This window comes from Canis lupus, chromosome 5 (assembly GCF_011100685.1).
Source record: "Canis lupus familiaris isolate Mischka breed German Shepherd chromosome 5, alternate assembly UU_Cfam_GSD_1.0, whole genome shotgun sequence".
NCBI lineage: Eukaryota > Metazoa > Chordata > Mammalia > Carnivora > Canidae > Canis > Canis lupus.
In genome coordinates, this window is record NC_049226.1 from 20,956,930 (window position 1) to 20,980,920 (window position 23,991).

The 23,991-nt window shown below is 36.2% G+C and overlaps 1 protein-coding gene across 1 annotated transcript in view; it reads right to left on the reverse strand.

Annotated features, from left to right (window-relative positions):
• The window catches only part of BCO2 (beta-carotene oxygenase 2), a 49,572-nt gene that overhangs the window by 7,974 nt on the left and 17,607 nt on the right, over window positions 1-23,991 (reverse strand). Inside the window, 6 exon segments of the mRNA XM_038536148.1 lie at window positions 9,686-9,853; window positions 10,864-11,024; window positions 12,044-12,172; window positions 17,246-17,348; window positions 18,119-18,234; window positions 18,431-18,642. Of these exon segments, the coding sequence (XP_038392076.1) occupies window positions 9,686-9,853; window positions 10,864-11,024; window positions 12,044-12,172; window positions 17,246-17,348; window positions 18,119-18,234; window positions 18,431-18,642 (889 nt within the window).

The window sequence follows — 23,991 nt, forward strand, 5'->3', positions numbered from 1 at the left end:
GTATTTAATTCCATGCAATTTTATCACGTGTAAATTCATGTAGTCACCACTGCACTCAAGATATAAAATCACAAGAATCCTTAATGTTACCTTTATAAAGATATAGCCACATCAACTCCCTAACCACTTGACCCTAGTGAGTAGAGACTTTGATAGTTTTGAGGAACTAAAGGGACAAAAGTTGGAATTCAATAACTGCCAAAAAAGGAGAAGCCCTGATAAACCCCTAGTTCTTTGGGTCAAGACCCTGCAGGTCAGCACCTAAGAGTAAGAATAAACAAGAAATAGTCCAACTCTTTCAGGGACTGCATCCTTCTTCAAAATATCTCAATCCCTATAACTAGATTAAGAATATCTGGGACTCCTCATGTACCCTAGCAATCTGCCAGAAGAAAATAAATTTCTCTGGTGGAACATATCGTCCTGGGTCTCAAAATATCTCTACAATTTTTCAAACACAATATTCTGTATACAACAAAAATTAGAGAACACATGAGAAGACAAGAATTAGAGAACACATGAAAAGACAAGAGAGCATGATTAAAAAACAAAACAAGGTAACAAACAACAGAAACAGGGCCACAAGGGATCAAGATATTAGAAACTATCAGACTTTAAGTATTCTGAATAGGTTGGAGGAAATTCTTTTAACTTGAGCATTGTAGCAGAGAACTAGAAATTATAAAAGAGAACCAAATTAAAATTCTAGAACTGAAAAATGCAATGAGATTAAGAACCTAGTGGCAAAGTTTAACAGCAGAATAGACACAGCTGAAAAAAAAAATAAACAGTAAGATAGATAAGAAGAAAATATCCCAAACAAGATGCTTAGAGAGAGACAAGAAAGGTAAACTCTAAAGAGAACATAAGCAACAAATGGACAGAGTGAAAAGGAGTGACGTGTGTATTGCAGTCTCAGCAGAAGAGAAAGAAAGGATTTACCAGAGGCAGTATTTGAAGAAACAATAGGTGACATTTTTCAAAATTAATGAAAGACATCAAACCATAGATTCAAGTATCCCTAAAAACACCCATGTAAAATAAATAAAAAGAAAACTATATTGAGAGATACCATAGGACTAACTACAGAAAACCAAAGAGAAGATTTTAAAATGAGAGGAGGAAAAATTATCAACTTCAAAGGAGCAAAGCTTAGACTACTGATTTCTCAACAGAAATCAGAATACAAATATCTTTAGAATGTCAAAAGAAAATAGCTAATAACATAGAAGTCTTTATCTATGTATCTATGTATCTATACTTTATCTAAAGTATCCTTCAAGAAAGAAGGTAAGATAAAGATACGTTCCTGACAGGCAAAAATAGAGATTTCACCACCAGTATATCTGAACTGTAAGGAGCACAAAAAGATGGTCTTCTGTCAGAAAGAAATGATTCCACACAGAAGTTCAGACAGACTGAGAGGAATTAAGAGCAATTGAAAGGTACAGATGTGGGTAAATGGGTATGCGGAACTATGATTACATAAAGCAATATTAGTAATAATGCCTTATAGGCTTTAATATAGAAAGAAAATTAAAATACACAACAGCAGTGTATAAACCAGGAGTAGAATAAATAGAGTTAAAGCATTCCAGAGTTCTTACACTGTATGCAAAGAATTAAAAGAATCAATTTATAATACATTGTGTTAAATCAAGGATCTATATTTTATTTTATTTTTTTAGATTTTATTCATTTATTCATGAGACACACACACACAGAGGCAGAGACACAGGCAGAGGGCAAAGCAAGCTCCATGCAGTGAGCCCAACGCCAGACTCGATCCCGGGTCTCCAGGATCATGCCCTGGGCTGAAGGCAGCACTAAACCGCTGAGCCACCTGGGCTGCCCAAGGATCTATGTTTTAATCTCTAAAATAACTACCAAAAGAATGTATACCAAGCTAATGGGCAGAGGGTGAAACAAGGTTTGGAGGAAGGGAGATAGAAATGAAACAATAAAATATACTCAACCAATCCAGAGAAGACAAGAAAGGAGAGAAAGAATCAATGACACAAATAGGTAGTGAATAGTAAGATAGGATTTTTAAACCTTAGTATATTGGTGATTATTCCAACTAAAGGCTCAAATAAAAGTCAAGATTTAGGCACCCAGTGGCTCAGTCAGTTAAGTGGCTGACTCCTGATTTCAGCTCAGGTCATGATCCTGGGATCATGGGTCCTGGGATGGAACTCTACTGCAGGATCCGGGCTCAGTGGGGAGTTTGCTTGAGGATTCTCTGTCTCTCCCTCTGCCCATCTTCCCCCACCGCACATGCGCACAACCCTCTGTCTCAAACAAATAAATCATTTTAAAAAACATCAAGAATTAGCACAATGGATTTTTAAAATATATGTTGCTTACAAGGTACACATTCAGAAAGATTAAAACTAAAAAAGTAGAAAAGTTAGAGCAGGCAAGCACTATGCAAAAAAGTAGACTTTAAGGCAAAAACCATTACTCAGAAATAAATGTTCAATAAATTATCAAGGTAGAACAATTCTAAATTTGTATATACATAATAACAAAGCACCAAAATGTATAAAGTAAAATTTAACATAATTAAAGGGGTGTCTGGCTGTCTTAGTTGGTAGAGCATGTAACTCTCGATCTTTGGGTGGGTCATGAGTTCGAGCCCTACATTGGCGGTTGAGTTTACTTTAAAAAATAATATTAAAGGGCAGCCCAGTGGCTCAGCTGTTTAGCGCCGCCTTCAGCCCAGGGCCTGATCCTGGAGACCCAGGACCGAGTCCCATGTCGGGCTCCCTGCGTAGAGCCTGCTTCTCCCTCTGCCTGTGTCTCTGCCTCTCTCTCTCTCTCTCTGTCTCTCATGAATAAATAAATAAAATCTTTTTAAAAATAATATTAAATAAAACTAACATAACTATAAAAAGAAACAGAAAAGTCTATAGTCTAAGTAAGAGTTTTACTATGCCTCTCATGTGATATCGGAACCTTATATAATAAGCAGCAATCAATAAAAACAAGCATGATTTGGATATATATAAACAAATATGACTTAATTGACATATATTAAAACACTACATGCAAAATTCAGAATATATACTATTTCTAACATACATGAAGCATTGAAAAATGATCTTGTGGGCAGCCCAGGTGGCTTGGCGGTTTAGAGCCACCTTCACCCCAGAGCATGATCCTGGAGACCCAGGATCGAGTCCCACTTTGGGCTTCCTACATGGAGCCTGCTTCTCCCTTTGCCTGTGTCTCTGCCTCTCTCTTTTTCTGTGTCTCTCATGAATAAAAAAATAAAATCTTTAAAAAAATAAAATAAAAATTACCTTGTTCTGGGTCATAAAGCAAATCTCAATAAATTTTATAAATTTAAAATCATACAGTAATATTAAGCTGAAAATTAATGGCAGAAAATAACTAGAAAAATCCCAATATATTTGGAATTTTAAAAATATGTTCCAAAGAAGATACCTCAATGAGAGAAAATTCTTTAACTGAAAGGTAATAAAAATAAAACATATCAAAACTCGTGGGATGCAGCCAAAGAGAAATTTATCATCTCAAAGACATATGTTGTGGGGGAAAGTATAAAAAAATAACAAACTGGGCAGCCCGGGTGGCTCGGCAGTTTAGTGCTGCCTTCTGCCCAGGGTGTGATCCTGGAGACCCAGGATCGAGTCCCACATCAGGGTGCCTATATGGAGCCTGCTTCTCCCTCTGCCTGTGTCTCTGCCTCTCTCCCTCTCTCTCTTTCTCTCTCTCTCTCATGAATGAATAAATAAATAAAATCTTTAAAAAAATGAAAAAAAATAACAAACTAAGGATCCATATCCTTAGTTAGAAAGAGGACACATTAAGCACAGAGACAGTAGAAAGAGTCAGAGAAAGACAAATACCATATGATTTCACTCACATGTGGAATCTAAGAAAAAAAAAGAGGATGATAGGAGAGAAAAGAAAAAAGAGGGAGGCAAACCATAAAACAGATTCTTAGCAATAGAGAACACAGGGTCACTGGAGAGACATGGGTGGGGGATGGGCTAGATGGAGGATGGGGATGAAGGAGGGCACTTGTGATGAGCCCTGGCTGTTGTACGCATCTGATGAATCATTAAATTCTACTCCTGAAACTACACTGTATGTTAACTAACTGGAATTTAAATAAAAACCTAAAAAAGAAAAAAACAAAGTAGAAAAGGAAATAATAAAAATAAGAACAGAAATTGATGAAATGGAAAACAAACACACATTAAAGAGCACCAGCAAAGGAAAAAAGATAGTCCTTTTTGAAAAGCTTCATTAAATTAATAAGACACTGGACTGGCAAGCCTTAGCAAGCAAATGAACAAAAAAGACAGGAAAAATAACCATATTAGAATAAAAACAGGTGGTATCAATTAACCCTAGGTACATTTTTTTAAAACATAGAATGACATTATGAATAACATCCAGTAAATAAATTTGAAATATTAGATGTCATGGATAAATTTATAGAAAAACTCAATTTACCAAATTTGACACAATGAAAAACAGAAAATCAGAATAATCCTATATTATTAAAGAAACAGAATTCATAATTTAAGATCTAACTATAAAGAAATTTACAGGCGGGATCCCTGGGTGGCGCAGCGGTTTAGCGCCTGCCTTTGGCCCGGGGCGCGATCCTGGAGACCCGGGATCGAATCCCACGTCGGGCTCCCGGTGCATGGAGCCTGCTTCTGTCTCTGCCTGTCTCTCTCTCTCTCTCTCTCTCTCTCTGTGATATGACTATCATAAATAAATAAAAAATTTTTAAAAAAAAGAAATTTACAGGCCCAGATGGCTAACTTCTTGAATTATTCCAAACATTTAAGAAATAATGCCAATCTGATACATTTTCATGCAGAGAATAGAGAACAATTTCCAACCCACTGTATGAGATCACCAAACCTTAATACCAAAACTTAACAAGGTCGTTATAAGAAAAAAATTATAGGCCAATTTTATTCAGAAAATGCATGCAAAAATATCCTAAACAAAATATTAACGAAGTAAATTTAACAATATTAAAAGAAAAATATGTTGCAATCAGTTGGGATTTGGTTCAGGAATGGAAGGTTAAGCTTCACATTCAAAAATCAATAAGTAAAAAAAAAATCAATAAGTAGCTGTTATAAACATTTTTTAAATCAATCAATATACTTCACCACATTGATTACATAAAGGATAAGTCATATGATTATCTCAATAGTACAGAAAAAAAACAATAAATCCAACACCCATCCATGATAATAATTCTAGTAAACTGTAAGTAAGAAAGAACTTTCCTAAGCAAATAAAAAGCATCTTTAAAAAAAATCTAGCAATAATTTTCTCTCTCTTTCTCTCTCAAATAAACAAATCTTTAAAAGAAAGCTAGTCTGAAAAAGCTACATACTCTAGGATTCCAATAATATGACATCTTGGAAAAGGAAAAACTATAGACAGTAAAAAGATTACTAGTTGCCAGGTGTTGAGAGAAGTGGGGAGGGAAGAATAGGTGGAACATGGTATTTTAGGGCAGGGAAACTATTCTACATGACCTAATGCATTTGTCAAAATCCATAGACTTGTACAACACAAAGAATGAAAGCTAATGTAAATTATAGGTTTTACTTAGTAATAATGTATAAATATTGGCTCATCAACTATAACAAGTATACCACACCAAGGCAAGATGTAAATAATAGGGAACCTGGAGAGAGAAGGGGTAAGAGAATATACATGGGCGTTCTCTGTATGTTCTGCTTGATTTTGCTTTAAACCCAAAACTTCTTTAAAAAAACAAAGTCTACTAGTTTGTTCGTTTGTTTAAATCTATAGCAAACAGCATATTTAATAGTAAAATTAAGAAAACTTTTCCTCTCAGATCAGGCATCAGATAAGGATAGCAACTATCACCACTTACATCCAACACTGTACTGGAGATCCAGTAAAGTAGGGCAATTGCACCCAAAAGCATAAGATACCTAGGAATAAACCTAACCAAAGATGTAAAGGATCTATACCCTAAAAACTATAGAACACTTCTGAAAGAAATTGAGGAAGACACAAAGAGATGGAAAAATATTCCATGCTCATGGATTGGAAGAATTAATATTGTGAAAATGTCAATGTTACCCAGGGCAATATACACGTTTAATGCAATCCCTATCAAAATACCATGGACTTTCTTCAGAGAGTTAGAACAAATTATTTTAAGATTTGTGTGGAATCAGAAAAGACCCCGAATAGCCAGGGGAATTTTAAAAAAGAAAACCATAGCTGGGGGCATCACAATGCCAGATTTCAGGTTGTACTACAAAGCTGTGGTCATCAAGACAGTGTGGTACTGGCACAAAAACAGACACATAGATCAGTGGAACAGAATAGAGAATCCAGAAGTGGACCCTGAACTTTATGGGCAACTAATATTCGATAAAGGAGGAAAGACTATCCATTGGAAGAAAGACAGTCTCTTCAATAAATGGTGCTGGGAAAATTGGACATCCACATGCAGAAGAATGAAACTAGACCACTCTCTTGCACCATACACAAAGATAAACTCAAAATGGATGAAAGATCTAAATGTGAGACAAGATTCCATCAAAATCCTAGAGAAGAACACAGGCAACACCCTTTTTGAACTCGGCCACAGTAACTTCTTGCAAGATACATCCACGAAGGCAAAAGAAACAAAAGCAAAAATGAACTATTGGGACTTCATCAAGATAAGAAGCTTTTGCACAGCAAAGGATACAGTCAACAAAACTCAAAGACAACCTACAGAATGGGAGAAGATATTTGCAAATGACATATCAGATAAAGGGCTAGTTTCCAAGATCTATAAAGAACTTATTAAACTCAACAGCAAAGAAACAAACAATCCAATCATGAAATGGGCAAAAGACATGAACAGAAATCTCACAGAGGAAGACATAGACATGGCCAACACGCACATGAGAAAATGCTCTGCATCACTTGCCATCAGGGAAATACAAATCAAAACCACAATGAGATACCACCTCACACCAGTGAGAATGGGGAAAATTAACAAGGCAGGAAACCACAAATGTTGGAGAGGATGCGGAGAAAAGGGAACCCTCATACACTGTTGGTGGGAATGTGAACTGGTGCAGCCACTCTGGAAAACTGTGTGGAGGTTCCTCAAACAGTTAAAAATAGACCTGCCCTACGACCCAGCAATTGCACTGTTGGGGATTTACCCCAAAGATACAAATGCAATGAAACGCCGGGACACCTGCACCCCGATGTTTCTAGCAGCAATGGCCACGATAGCCAAACTGTGGAAGGAGCCTCGGTGTCCAACGAAAGATGAATGGATAAAGAAGATGTGGTTTATGTATACAATGGAATATTACTCAGCTATTAGAAATGACAAATACCCACCATTTGCTTCAACGTGGATGGAACTGGAGGGTATTATGCTGAGTGAAGTAAGCCAGTCGGAGAAGGACAAACATTATATGTTCTCATTCATTTGGGGAATATAAATAATAGTGAAAGGGAATATAAGGGAAGGGGGAAGAAATGTGTGGGAAATATCAGAAAGGGAGACAGAACGTAAAGACTGCTAACTCTGGGAAACGAACTAGGGGTGGTAGAAGGGGAGGAGGGCGGGGGGTGGGAGTGAATGGGTGACGGGCACTGGGGGTTATTCTGTATGTTAGTAAATTGAACACCAATAAAAAATAAATTAAAAAAAAAAAAGTAAAGTAGGGCAAGAGAAAGAAAACCAATAACTAGTTTGGAAAGGAAGAAAAAAAACATCATTATTTGCGTAAGATACAATTATAGATGTACAGAATCTTGAAGAATCTATAAATTATTAGAATCACTGAATTGCTACATTCATTACCGAATATAAGATCAATAAATAAAAATCAATCATATTGCTATACAGCAGTATTCACATAAATGCAAGTGAAGATAAATAACATCTAAAGTAATATAAAATAATATTAAATACCTGGGGCACCTGAATGGCTCAGTCAGTTAAGGGTCTGACTCTTGATTTTGGCTCAGGTCATGATCTCAGGGTTATGAGATGGAGCCCCATCTTGAGCTCTGAGCTGAGCATGGGGTCTGCTTAAGATTCTCTCTCTCTCTCTCTCTCTCTCTCTCTCTCTCTCTCTCTCTTTCTCTTTCTCTTTCTCTCTCCTTATGCATCCCCCATTCATGCACACTCTTTCAAAATATATATATGTGTATATACATATATGTATGTATATACACATATATATATATATATTACCTAGAAATAAATGCCTAGGAGTAATACCCAGGAGGAAATCTATACTTATTCTAGAAGAAAAAAATTAGGAGGACATGATCTACTAAACATAAAGATTTTTTTAATACAGAGATAGTAATCAGAACAATGGGATACTGGTACAAGAATGCATAAGTAGACCAGTGGAACAGAATACAGAGTTCAGAAATAGAACTATATATATGTATACTTAATTTTTACAATTAAAAATTCTTCTAGAGGTAAATGAGAAAATATTTCCATGACCTTATGATGGGACGATATCTAAAATAGGATGTACAATGTACTACTCATAAAAAAAATTGATATCTTGGAAACTTATTCATCAAAAGCACCACTAACATAGGTCAGTTCTGTAAGTATAAAGAACTTTAAAATTAATGTTTTAAAAAGATTTAAAAATAAAACTACAAGGGCATCTGGGTGACTCAGTCAGTTAAGCATCCAACTTTTGTCTCAGCTCTGGTTTTGATCTCAGGGTTGTGAGTTCAAGCCCCACATCAGCTCCACACTGGATATGGAGCTTACTTTATTTTTTTTTAAAGATTTTATTTATTTATTCATGAGAGAGAGAGAGAGAGAGGCAGAGACACAGGCAGAGGGAGAAGCAGGCTCCATGCAGGGAGCCCGATGTGGGACTTGATCCCGGGACTCCAGGATCACGTCCTGGTCCAAAGGCAGGCACTAAACCACTGAGCCAACCCAGGGATCCCTGGAGCTTACTTTTAAAAAAAAAATTTTTTTTTTAAATAAATATAAAAAAACTACAGCTCAAACCAATTTATATTGCATAATCTAAAGGGAAAACTTTACCTGGGATTCAGTATCAGGAAAATGTGCATCCCTTCAGCTAGATGAACTGAAACACTTTCTTTTATCAGAGAATTAAGATATTATATAGTCCATTTTGTTACCCTTTCCAGGAAATGTAAGTGTATTTAGTGTTCAAGTATAATAAAGAACTAATCACAAGAGCTCCAAAACACATCTCTTGGTTTTCCTTAATATGCTTTTTATTTATTAGGTATGAAGTAAGTATTTTGAATTATTTTTAAGTATTTTTTTAAATTTTTATTTATTTATGATAGTCACACAGAGAGAGAGAGAGAGAGAGAGGCAGAGACACAGGCAGAAGGAGAAGCAGGCTCCATGCACAGGGAGCCCGACTTGGGATTCGATCCCGGGTCTCCAGGATTGCGCCCTGGGCCAAAGGCAGGCGCTAAACTGCTGTGCCACCCAGGGATCCCTATTTTTAAGAATTAAATAAGTAAATTACAAAGCTGTGTTTTCAATGCTTCAAAACCATTCTCCTTCTTTATTTGCCAAAAAAGCAAGAGAAACAGCTAATTCCAAAGCTAACCAGAACCTGACTAGTTCAAAATTATGTTGACAACTCCTGACAAATCAGTTATTTACCTGATCAAGCCCTTCTCCAGCTTTCCTGAGATTCTGTAGCTGGTAAACTTCCAGGCTTCTTCCATCATCTTGACAGCACAAATCAATTACAACACAGCCCTGGTCCTCAAAGGCATTGATTTGATGAAAAGTAACAAAAGGTTTAGTGTAGTACATTCCTGGAAGAAGCTGCAGGGGAAATACAATGAAAAGAGATATTTTATTTTTTGTTTCATTTTTTTTCTCTAGGGAACAGAACCACGAAGTTTAAATTAAAAAGGTTAATGACCTCCCTTTAATGACAAGCCTAGCAAGTGTAAAAAGTAGAAGCAAACATTTTGATTTGAGCATTGCTTGTTTAAGCCATCACATCTCATATTAAACAATGAACTGGGGCTCCCCTTTAAATGACAAGCCTAGCAAGTGTAAAAAGTAGAAGCAAACATTTTGATTTGAGCATTGCTTGTTTAAGCCATCAGATCTCATATTAAACAATGAACTGGGGCTATCTGATACAAACCAGTCAACTGCTACAACGAACTTAAAAGTCCTGATGAAATATGGTCCAATATTTTGAGGGATAAATAAATCCTGGACTCTACATGATTAAACAGAAAATACTGCCATTAAGTAACTTATGATTAATTCTTTGAAAAATGCACTCATTACCAAAAATAGGATTCTTTTGTGTAATGACATTAGGATAGAATAAATTTAGGATATTATCTCTTTAAAGAGGCTAAAAAAGGACAAACATACCAGTGCCACTAATCAGGAATATAGAAAGATATTTAACCAACATACTTTGGACTTTGGTAGGATTATCATATTTACATATCAAAAAGTCACAGAAGTAAGCAATTAAAGTATGAGTGCAAAAGTTACAGAACACCTCTGCACGAACAACGTTCTCTTTAGCAAATAGTATGATATGGACAAATCCATGCTAAGATGCTAAGAAGGTTTCCTAGATGCCATTATAGTTGGGTCAGATAATTAAAAGTGTAAAGCCATTTCTTACCATTTTCTAATATGCAAAACCCACTGTATTAATAAATAAGTGAGCTTCTACCTATGGAAGAAGGTAATATCCTTGATTAAGTGTGTCTTATGCAAGCAATGCCCAGAGAAGGTAAAAATCAACCACAGGAAAATATGCCTTTATGTCCAATCATTTTAGTATACTCAAAATACTCCACCTGTCCAGTGTGCTTATCCACTACATGAAATCGCGTATTATACTGGGGTTCCCAGCTTATTCCATCTGAAAAGGCCTTTCCCCGAATTCTAGAAGTGACAATTTTCCACAAATTCATCTTTAGAGGCTGTTCAATGAAGATTATATAGTTCCTTGTCATTCCTAAAAGGCTCCAGCAAATAATAAAATGTTATTTGGCAAATTAGAGTTGTCTGAAATGTAACAGTTATGGGGACTCATCCAAATGCCTGGACACGGTACTGCTGACCTAAGCAAAAGCCAGCCACAAAATAATTCTTCACTGTTTCCCAGCTTTGCTTAACATATTTTCTGTTCCTACATAAAAAAGGGAATTTCTTTAGAACAGCTGGGGTTTGAATGCCCTCAGCTTGCTTTTTGAGATCATGACTTGAGCTGAAGGCAGATGCTTAAACCAACCATCTGAGCCACCCAGGCACCCCTAAATTGTTTGTTTTAGGAACAAAGTAAAGAAGCATAATATTAAAATGTCATTTGTGATCGAGATGTTTATTCTGTATTCCATTTGCTATTTACATTGAAGGTAAGGATTCAGGAGCAGATTGGCTATAAAGGTTTAGAACACAGAAAATAAATATTCTGAGAAAGATCTGAAGCAATCAAACAAAATATGAATTTCCCCCCAAAATATAGTCAAGATCTTTTCATGTCTGATCATTACCTATGGCTTTAAAGTTACCTAAAATTTTGAGTTCTGTCAATTTTTTATGGTCAAATTATTTTTTTTATTAAGGCTTTACTTTTTTAGAGCAGTTTCAGGTTTGTAACAAAATTAAAGGGAAGGTACAGAGACTTGCCATATACCCCTTGCCCCCATACATGCATAGCCTCCTTATTAACAACACCCCCACTAGAGTGATCAGCATGTTTACTACACCTGATGAACTTACACAGATACATCAAAAGCATCCAGAGTCCATAACTTATGGTTCACTTTGATGTTGTCAATTTTTTAAATATGTCTTTTTCAGCAGTCATTTGGCCAGGGTAAGAAGTATGTGACTAAACAGAATAAATTTAACTAGCATTACAATGCAACTTTGATCTCATTATCAGCATACTTTGAGGTGTATTGACACAGCATTTGCCCAAACTAGTTCCTCTGCTGCAGCGACGTTAATTGACCTTATCTCCGGGCTTACCAAAGCTATGATAGTAAGAAGGTTTCATCCTCTCTGCAGAGGCAATAGAACATATCACCTGGGCTCCGTGGACTGTCTCCCCAAGATCCACCTTCTCTGGAGGAATCTGAATAACATTATAGCAAGAACCTGGAAAACAAAATCCTGTCTTACACATTCCAGAATAAAAGACAATCCTTTTAACTCATGAACTACACAAAAGCAGTGAAAAGACTTATGCAATATATGCATGACATCCATATTTCATAAAGGGCTATTTCAAAGGAAGACTTGGATTTAAAAAAATATGAACTTCACAAAAATCATTAGCTAAGGTTTTCAAACAATACAAAGTAATCGATCAACAGTTTATTGTGGTTTTTTTTTCATGATTTGTAGCTAAGTTTGTTGCATTTTAATGATCTCTAAAAGTTATCCACCCTTTCACTCCCTGAAGATGATCTCACTCTCTACTTTATAGGAAAAGATTAGGTACCAGTCAGTATTATCCTCAAATTCTTACTTTTTTTTAATATCCTCAAATTCTATTTGTCCCTCTTCCTACTCCCTACAACTATAGTCTCCACGTGCCCCAACATCCACTCTTGTCCAATCCTCTGAATCCCTGGGGGCACTCTGAGTCCCATAGTCCCATCTCATCCTTTCTCATCAATGCATTCATGCAGTCACCTTCATTCATGCAATCATTCATCTTACCACTTCTTCAGAAATCAGCTCAGGTAACCACTCCTCAAGTAGCAATCCCTGACTCTTCCCTACCCCAAATGTAATTGGTGCCCCTCCTCTAATGCCCTGATTATATCCTATACAGTTATAGCACTTATTACACTATGATTGTGACTTATTTATCTGCTTCCCAGTAGACTGGTAAGCTCTTTAAGGGCAGGAATTGTGTCTGATTCATCTTTGCATCCTCAGTACCAAGCAAGGACTTAGTATTCAGTAGGCACAGTACAAATAGCTATTGACCGATTAATTAACATATTTGTTAAATCATATGTTATGTTAAACCATACGTTATAATAAATATTGAGGTCATATCAAATTATATTTCTGGTATTAGAATTGTCAATGCTGGTCCTGAAAAACTGGGGTAACTTACAGAATTTTGTAATTACTGAGCTTCTTTTGGAACAAGATAACCATACAGTTCTCTATTCATTTATTCAGCAATTATTTATTGAGTGCCAACTATATTCCAGGTATTCTTCTGAGTATCCTAAGTTTATCTTCCAGATACTTGTATACAGTGGTGTGCAATATACAAAAGGCTCTTCTTTGATAAAGCTCAAGTTCTAATAAGTACCCATAAGTAAAAACATAAAGCATGAGATGATGGTAAGACCTATAAAGAAAAAATAAAACAGGGAACGGGGATCAAGAGTAAGTGTATATGGATGGAGGCCACTGTTTGCAATTTCAGATATGGTGATCTGAGAAGGCTTCTCTAAAAAGGTGACATTTGAGCAAAGATCTAAAGATGGTGAGGAAGAGAGCCTTGAGGATACTCAAGAAAAACAATTCCAGGCAGAAAGAAGAGCAAATCCAAAGATTCTTAACCAAGAGTTAAGTCTGGAGTGTTCAAATAAAACCAAGAAGGCCAGTGTGGTCCTATCACAGTGAACAAGGGGAAGAGTCTAGAGAGATGAGGTGGGTGGGTTCAAAGGATAAGTGGCTGATATGTTGAGAATGAAATGAAGTGAGACTGAAGCATGGAGACCATTAAAAAACCATTATAATAATTCACATGAGAGAGGATTGTAGGCTCAAACCAGAGTGCTGGCAGTAGAAGTCATATGAGGTAGCTGGATTTTTTATTTATTTTGAAGGCATTGCTGCAATTTGCTTTTTAACCAATTGGATATGGATGTGACAGAGGTGGGAAGGATGATTCCAAAACTGTCGCCTTGTGCAGTTGGAAGGATGAAATTAGCATCAACTGAGATGGGGATTATTTTAAGCAGAAAAAAATCAGGGGAAATCTTCAGGAGTTTGGTTTTTAGATAAGTTAATTTTGTAATGCCTATTAGACATCCTAGTAAAAACACTGAGTAAGCAATTGGATATAAAATACTGGAGAGGTCTGAGTTAGGGATGTAGATGTGTTCTGAGAACCCATTATATATAAAGATGAGTTATAAAGCAATAAAAGACAAGCTCTATAGTTCAAGAGTACCATATTACCATCTAAATGATTACATATATTTAATTAACACTAAAAGTTAGCTGGATTGATTAATATTTAGAGGATTTTTGTTCATTTTTAAAGGTCTCTTAAAGATACCTGGAAAGGCTAAAACAACTAAAAGCTTTTTAATTCTTTTATTTTATTTTATTTATTTATTCATGATACAGAAAGAGAGAGAGAGAGAGGCGGAGACAGGCTGAGGGAGAAGCAGGCTCCATGCAGGGAGCCCGACGTGGGACTCGATCCCGGAACTCCAGGATCATGCCCTGAGCCTAAGGCAGGCGCTGAACCACTGAGCCACCCAGAGATCCCCAAGCTTTTTAATTCTTAAAGATAAAAATTACTGGCAAGCACCTTATTATGAGAATCACTAAATTCCCCCCAAACACATCTTAGGTAGTCGAGCTCCCTGCAGCTACATGTACATTTGAGTTTCAGTTCAAAAACTCCCCACCAGACTAAATCATCAAGTAAAAAGAAGGAAGAGGAAGAAAGAAAATTCAGTTTTAGTTGAGATTAGCAGAAGATAAAGAGAAGAACTGCCCATCTCAGCAGTTGGATTAAGTGACAATATTCAATTCATTAAACTTAACCATTAGTTAATGAACTATTTTTTTGTTTTCCTGGAAGATTTTTATTTATTTATTTGAAAAAAGAGGGAGAGAGAGCACGAGCAAGGGAAGGGGCAGAGAGAGAGGTAAAAACAGACTCTTCACTGAGTAGGAAGCTCGATTTGGGGCTTGATCTCATGACCCCAGGATCACAACCTGAGCCAAAGGCAGACACTTAACCAACTGAGCCACCCAGGCTCCTCATTAATGAACTGTTCTAACCACAAGTTGTGAAGGCCTGAGCAAGGCAGACACATGCCCAGGAAACATCCAGCAAAGGAATGCCCAGAATGACCTGCCCATACTACAAGTCTAACTGTAGGAGACTCTTCAGGACTTTGTATAATAGCAAATTGAGGCAAAGTAACAAGATAGCCTTTGATGACTTGGGGCAGGGGGGCAGGGTTTCTCAAAGATCCAGGAGTCACTTGTACCAAAATCACCTGGGGACTTGTTCAAATGTGCCAAGATAAGGGCCTTGTAAGGGGGTGGTTAAAATGCAGATTCTTGGCCCCTTTTCAGGTCTATTGAACCAAAATCTCTGAAGACAATGCCCAGGAATCTACATTGCTAAAAAGCATTCCAGAACATTCTTAGGCACATTAAAGGCTGAGAACCACTAATCCAATGACTATTTATTTTAGAATATATAATTCAGAATGGTTAAACAGTATTTATCATATTATGAACTAATTACAAAGTTATCTACTTGATTAATAGTTAATTTTTTTTTAAAGATTTTATTTACTTATTTATGAGAGACACAGAGAGAACAGATAAATAGGCAGAGGGAAAAGGTGGCTCCCTGCAGGGAGCCCAATGCAGAACTCCATCCCAGAACCCCAGGATCATGACCTGAGTCAAAGGCACTCAACCACTGAGCAACCCAGGTGCCCCTAGAATTAATTTATTAGTAAATGTATTTTTTGTCAACCATATTTTAATCAACATGAAAATAGTTTTTAAAAAAGAGGTACATCTACTTAGAAGAATTCTATGCAGCCTGGTTCTGCAAAACGAGTAATTAATTACACTAATATGTTACTAAAGGAAGAAAAAACAGACCAAAAAAAGTATATAGACATCATTTTTTAAATGAATCTTTTTTTTAATGATGAAAAAAGATGGATAGCCAAAAACGAAACAAAACCACTGAGTCAGTTTACCTATTTGCTGAAACATTTTACCTAAAAGAATGTTTGCTGTGTCCTGTAACAGCTTTGAAGGATTCATCCCTATCCTAGATCAAGTAATAAAGAAGAGGAGAGAGACACGGGTGATAAAGTGTCGGAATACCCTATCTTTACTTGAGCCGTAAAAAAAAAACCTGCAGTATTCATTTTAATATACACCCCCACATTTGTAAATACAGAGGTAAAGACCAACAACCTGCAAAACCAATTACTCACTACCAACGTATACATTAACCTACACAACATTAAACTCTACAAAGCTTTCACAGGTTACAGATGATAGATTGACAGCAAAGAGAGCCAGCAATATCTTAACACCTACCCATTTCTTTTCAGAGGGATACATACTCAAGCTACAAGAACATGAATTTGCATGGTCTGACAGTCTTCTGCACTCAGTAATGAAAAATTCCTAAGATTGTCCAACAAAGTGACTTTGGGTATGATTCAGGCTCAAGACCGGTTTTATATACTTAGAAGCTTGCTTAAGCAAGTATCCTAAACCTTCTTAGGTTCACTCCTTTCATCTGTAAAACGGGGGCAGTTTATTAGTACCTTTCCCAGAGAGTTGTTAGAAGGATTAAATGAGAAAATATATGTAAAAATGCTTAACATCAGCATGTACTAGGCACTTGTGCTCAATAAAAGTTAGCTATCACTATTAGCTATTAGAACTTTCTAGAGCAGATTGGTAGGCAGTTGGAAAAATATGTGGATGACCAGGAAAAAGATGTGATATAAACAGCTGTAAATACAACCACACTATAACCTTAACTTACTTCAGAATGTTATTCCATTGATAAATTCCTTCCCATGTGATAAACAATATACCTTCCCTGACCCCCATATCTCTTTGTGGTAGCATTCTACATTTTTTTGTACTTGCAATATGATACTTTTAAGAAATTCAAGTTTGTGAAATACATATTAAAAATCCCTACAATGCCTGTGAGCCAAAAAGGACGATAGAATATAAAAATGTAAGTCATGCTGAAAAGGTCAAATAGCAAATCAGTTGCTAAGTGTATGTGCAGAAGGACCACAGAACACAGTAAATTGTATACTTTAAGCTCAGTTATACCACTTTGGAAAATTCTCTCAGAACCTTTCAAACAAAGTTCCTATGGGCTTACAACCTTAACCATAATGGAATCCTGGAAAGATAGTTAACTCCTAATTATTTTTAAAAAGACCTCTATCTCAACTTTACCATGTGGCCCATAGGAGTTCCCCATGTTGTATGCTGTTCCATCTGGGTCATAATGAGGATGTGCAGTTGCTCCATTCACAGCAATAAATTTGCTCCAGTCTACCTGCAAATTTAAGACCATCAGGGATTTTTAATGTTACATAGGCAGATCCCTACTTGCAGCATAGACAGTAGGAATGTGTTAAATATTTTTAAAATAGAATAGAAAAACTATAGTATAAGCCCCAATATCTCACCCCCAAGAAATCAAATTTATTTTTCCTACTAAGGAAACTGAGAATAAATAATAAACAAAAACTGCAACACCATTAACAACAAATGGACAAAAACAATTATCCAGTAAGGATTTTCCCCCCAAGATCATAGGAAAGTGCAAAAAATAAGAATTAAAATTAAAATTCTGGTCCAAAATCCTATTTATTTTTAATTAATGTGTTAAGTGAAAGCAGTATGGGTCTAGACAATCTCTAGTCCAATTCTACCTGTAGCTAGGAAGAACATGAAACAGCCAATGTAAATCTATACTATTCTATTTCTCCTTTGCCATAGCCTTCGGATATTAGGACTAAGAAGTCTAGAATTGTCTTTCTTTTTTTTTTTAAGATCTTATTTATTTTAGAGAGGGAAGAGCAGAGGGAGAGAGAGAATCCTGAAGCAGACTCCCTGCAGAACGCTGAGAAAGACTTGGGGCTGTATCCCAGGAGACTGAGATGAGATCATGACCTGAGTTGAAATCAAGAGTCTGCCACTCAACTGCCTGAGTCACCCAGGTGCCCCCTCAATTTCTTCTTTAGATATCTACTACACTAAAAAGTATTTTGAAAGGAAAAAAATTGTAGGGTCTATTTTATTTATTTTTTACCTATATTTTACCTTTTCTGTTTTTTCCAGAGTTTTAATGTCCACTTTATTCATAAAGTTGGTCTCAGTACTAACATAGTAGTCACCTTTGTACTGCACGTAGTTGACGTTGGTATTGTCAGTTATTGCTGAAACCAAACCTCAGAGTTAATTAAACATCACAACTTACTATAGCACACAATCAGAGCAACAGCACAGTTTAAACATCCTCTCATACCTAGATATATGTATTTCAAAGTATATATTTATATAGATTGATACATATCATAATGAAATAATCATCACTATCACCCACAAATTCTGAGTACAGTAAAGGCTGCTTACCAGGCAGCTCAAATTTTGACATGAAACGTTCAAAAACATTCTTGCATGGATCAGGGAGAGCCAGTGTGCCAAATTCTGAGATCACAATTCGATCATGGGCACTATTGGCCTTATAGGTATCACTCTGTAGGAACTTGCTTCTATAGGTCACTGTGCCCTTCTCCATCCTGAACTGGTGAAGCAAAGCCATTCCATCAAACCAGTGACTGTACCTTCAAACAGGAGCAAAAAGAGAAAAACAGTTATCAGTAGGAAAAACATGGTGTCAAAATGAGAGCCTTCAAATATAGAGATAAGGAATCAGAATGAGTTCTTAGCACAACTTGATTAATTAGAAAACTTGAAATTAAGGGATGATACCTTTTGAGTATATCCTGGAATATAACGGTAAAGAGCAACCTACATTCTTCTGACCCCTACCCCATCAAAAAACTCACACTTAGAAAGCTAAAAAGAATCTCTAAATTGCTGACTCCAAAGATAATTCTGATTTTTTAGCCTATGGCCAAGAGAATAACATGCAAGGATATAGAATACTTTACATTTTCTCAATTAAAATGGGTTCCTAAATTTTTAGAAAGTTATCTTCATATCTTATATCTTCCATTGACTTTAAAAATTTTCAAATTATCAGAATTTTGCTAAACTAAATAAATAAGATGACTGTCCTTACTGGCTAATCATTTTTATACATATAATTACAGTAGAAATGATCTATTTAAATGACAGAACAGGGGATCCCTGGGTGGCTCAGCAGTTTAGCGCTGCCTTTGGCCCAGGGCGTGGTCCTGGAGTCCCGGGATCAAGTCCCACATCAGGCTCCCTGCATGGAGCCTGCTTCTCCCTCTGCCTGTATCTCTGCTTCTCTGTGTGTGTGTGTGTCTGTCATGAATAAATAATAAAAAAATAAAATCTTAAATAAATAAATAAATAAATGACAGAACATCAAAAAACCATAAGGAAAAGTTGTGGCTTTGCTTTCTAAATGGTTTCACACCTTACAGTCTTTTCATTAATGTGCTTGATTGAATGCTTAATGTCCTCAGCATGGATAAGCCAGGCTAACACCACTGCCTCAAGGCAATGGTCCAGAAAGCAGGGGATCAAAGAGATATTCGTACACCCTTGTTTATAGCAGTATTATTTACAATAATCAAAAAGTAAGCAACCCAGTGTGCAATAAGCAGGAAGGAAATTCTGTCACATGCTAGAACATAGAATTTGGGGGACAGTGTTATAAATGAGATAATCTAGTCACACACACACAAAAGGTATAGTTCAATTTTCCATGATGAAAAAATTCTGAAGATCTATTTCACAATGTGAATAAACTTCACTAACCTTTACCCCTTAAAATAGCTAAGATGGTAAATTTTATGTTATAGGTTTCTTTTTAAGATTTTATTTATTTATTTGAGAGAGAGAGAGAGAGAGACAGCACGAGCAAGGTGAAGGGCAGAGGGAGAGGGAGAAGCAGACTGCGCAGTACAGAGCTGAAAGTGGGGTTCGGTCCCAGGACACTGAGATCCTGACCTGAGCCGAAACCAAGAGTCAGATACTTAAATGACTGAGCCACTTAGGCACCTCAAAGTATATTTTAATGTCTAGAAGGGCGTGTCCCTTCACTGAAAAATCTTTTTTAGTGTTTTCTTGACTATTCTTGCATATTTATTTTTCCATATAAACTTTATATTGATTTGTTTAACTTCCCTTATTTATTTATTTATTTTGCTTAACTTCCTTTAAAAACTTGTTAGAATTTTTATTAAGATTGTATTAAATTAAAAAAAAATTTTACAAAAAAATAAAAATAAAAATTTTTTTAAGATTTTATTTATTCATGATAGACACAGAGAGAGAGGCAGAGGCACAGGCAGAGGGAGAAGCAGGCTCCATGCAAGGAGCCCAACATGGGACTCGATCCTGGGACTCCAAGATCAGGCCCTGGGCCAAAGGCAGGCATTAAACTGCTGAGCTACCTGGGCTGCTTAAGGAGTACTAACATCTTTATGTTGTTGAATTATCCTATTCAAGAACACAGGATGTTTTTTTCATTTAATTGGGTCTTTCAGGAGTATTCTAAAGTTCACACATTTCTTGTTAAGTTCCTAAATATTTAATCTTTTTTGCTACTGTAAAGGTTTTTTCTACTATTATTGTTCCCTAACTGGTTGTTTGTGTATATGAAGGCTATTATTTCAGTAGGTTAATTTTACACCCTGTTGCCTTACCTTCTATTGTTTGAATTGGTTTTGTCATTGATTCTGCCTGGTTTTCCAGGTTTACTAAGATATCATCTACAAACAGAGTTTTACTGTACTAATCCTCATGCCTCTAGTCAATTTCTTTAGTTTAACTGTATTGGTTACATCTGGTTGAAAGCTGTGGAATAGTGGCTATTCTCCCCTGTTCCTGTCTTAAAGAAATGAGTTGTAGTATTTCCCAATTTAATATTACTGGTTTTAAGACTAAGATTAAAATATTTTATGTGTGTATACTATATACACATATACATACAAACTATATAATGTGTATATACATACATATATCAATATAAATACACACGTGTATATATACATATACACATATACACATCTATTTACATATATATGTATAAATTATGTATACATATATTTATACATGTGTGTACACATGTATAAATATATATAATATCACATTAAGAAAATATCCATCAGGTCCTGTTTTCTTGAGTATTTCCATAAAGAATGGATGTTGAATTTTGATAAAAGTTTTGTCAGCATTTATGGAGATAATCCTATGATTATTTATCCTAAAACCTATTAATATGGTATATGATATTGGTGGATTTCCAAATAATGAACTTACTTCGCATTCTTGGAATTAATCTTACCTTATCATACTTATTTATATTTTAAAATAGTGTTGGATTCTATTTGTTAATAAAATATTTGTCTTGTATTAACACTATATATATTTTTTCATGGATATTCAGAAATAATATAAATAATAGTTTTCTGTACTATGTATCATGTATAGTCAAAATTGCACTTGTTTCATTAAAAAAGGTGGAAAGTTTCCCTTCATTTCCAATTCTCTGAAATAATGTATAGAGAACATCAGGAGTATTTGATATTTGAAGGTTTGGTAGCATTTCTCTGTGAAGAAATCTGGGCCTTGTGCTTTTTTTGAGAGGTGGATACTTAATACATATCTCTTCTTTCCTCTGTAGAAATTGTGTTCACATCTGCTATCTCTATCAATTGTGGTATCTGTGCTTTCCCAGGAAACCATCCGTTTCACAAGGTCCTCAAATGTATTTGCTGAGAGGTGTGCAGTCTCCTGTACATTCTTATGTTTCGATGGTTTCCTTTCCTCCTGCCATTTCTTGTTTTGCACATTTGTGCTTCTGTCCTTTTTCTTCTTGATTGTATTAGCTAGTAGTTTCTCTGTTTGGGTAATTTTCTTCCAAAAACATTATAAAGAAAATAATTTCAATAATTATTGCTATTATAATCTAAGTATCTCTAAAACCACAATACAAAAAAAAATTTAAAAAAATAAAATAAAACCACAACACAGAGTCCCAAACACAATACTCTGGGTATAACAGCAGACACTCAAGTTTCTTCATTTAAGAAACTTCATATTTTTTTCTTTCCTACTTATTTTTTTTTGTTACCACCTCATAGTATTGACTCACACTGAGCTGTCAACCAAAACGCTTAAGTAATTTTTAACACATTATGCTGTTACATTCTGAATTACTTGTGCTTGTGAAATCTCTCTTCATCTCATCTACCTTTAAAAATATTCAACTTGTTAGATTCCATCTCATAAAATCCTTCTAGATCCTATCATTCCATGTATCCATTTACTCAAACCAGCCAACTTTTCTTGAGCCCCCACTACTCTGCCAGGCTTGTGCCAAGACGAGTGCTTACAGGCACATAACTATGTCATAAAGTTGTTCTCTGAGACAACAGAAAGGTGTTAACTAATACTATCTGTGCACAGAAGGAGCAACAGAATGGAAGGATGTGGGGATCGCGAAAGGGTCTAGAGGAGAGAAGACTCTGATTCCCTAAGGATGTTTGCCAACTAAAGATGGGGGAGGGGTACTCTAGGGAGAGGTGGTGACAAAGAGAAAGAAAGAAAAAGAGAGAGAGAGAGAGAGAGAGAGAGAGAGAGAGAAAGAAAGAAAGAAAGAAAGAAAGAAAGAAAGAAAGAAAGAAAGAAAGAAAGGGAATTGAAGGCATGTGGTGATCCTGGAGAAACATCCAGTTAACAAATCCGTATGTGGGCAGCTGTCAGTGGCTGGTGATGGTGGAGAAATCAGTCAGCGCAAGATCTATCCACACTTAGAGCTCAAAGACTTCTTTTTTTAAAAAGATTTTATTCATTTATTCATGAGTACACACAGAGAGACAGAGAGAGAGAGACAGAGAGAGAGAGAGAGAGAGAGGCAGAGACACAGGCAGAGGGGAAGCAGGCTCCATGCAGGGAGCCCGATGTGGAACGTGATCCCTGGACTCCAGGATCATGCCCTGGGCCAAGGGCAGGCACCAAACCACTGAGCCACCCAGGGATCCCCAAGCTCAGACTTTTAACAGCAATGTATGCAGTTTTGAAACAGGAAGAATGAAATAGGCAGATGTGCATTTTAGAAAGGTCACTTGGGACACACAGTAGAATGCAGGACAGAATGAGGAGCATCCAGATTCGGAGAAACCAATAAGGAGACCACGCAACAATTCAAGTGAGAGATTATGAGAACCTGAACTGACATAGTATAATTAGAAAAGGACAAATTCCAGAAACAAGTGAGATGACTGATAGGATAAAAGCAGCGACAAAAACACAAAGTACAGTCATACCTGAGAGATAGAGATACTTCCACTGAGATGGAGAACATGTGAAGAGCACAGAGTTCCATTTTGAACAAGAGTCAAGCTATTTGAAGCCATCAGAGTAAAGATGTTCTACAGCCCATTGGCAAAGTTACAGGTGCTAGAGCACAAGAGATGGGGACTGGGTGGGAGCTGCATGTGTGAGAGTATCTGTGTGTGACAGGCACAGGCAAGGTGCAAACAAGACAGTAACTACCACGTACTGAGTGCTTAACTAAGCATGTTACCACATCCTTTCCTATATATATAAATCTATAACATATTTTAACTCATATATAAACATAAAATATTATTTTAATATTTATCTCACACATGCATTAATCCTGTGAATAGATATTATTACCATTTTAAGGATGTAGAAACCAATGTACAGACTAAAAACACGCCAGGGTAACAGGGCTGGTAAGTGGCAGGAAAGGGATTTGAATTCAGTGCTGACCCCAAATCGTGGGATCTTACAACACCCCAAAAATTAAGGTGAACTATAAAAAGTAATTTGGCAGGAAAGGGAGTGGGGAGAGAAGGCACTGAAGGGAAAGAAGAAAATGAAAATGTACTGACTGCCAATTCTTGTTAGCCACTGACTGAGGTACTTTTTATGCATTGTCTCCTTTAATTCTCATGCCCAATCACTAAAATCTGTATTATTAGCCCCATTTCTCATGGGAAAAC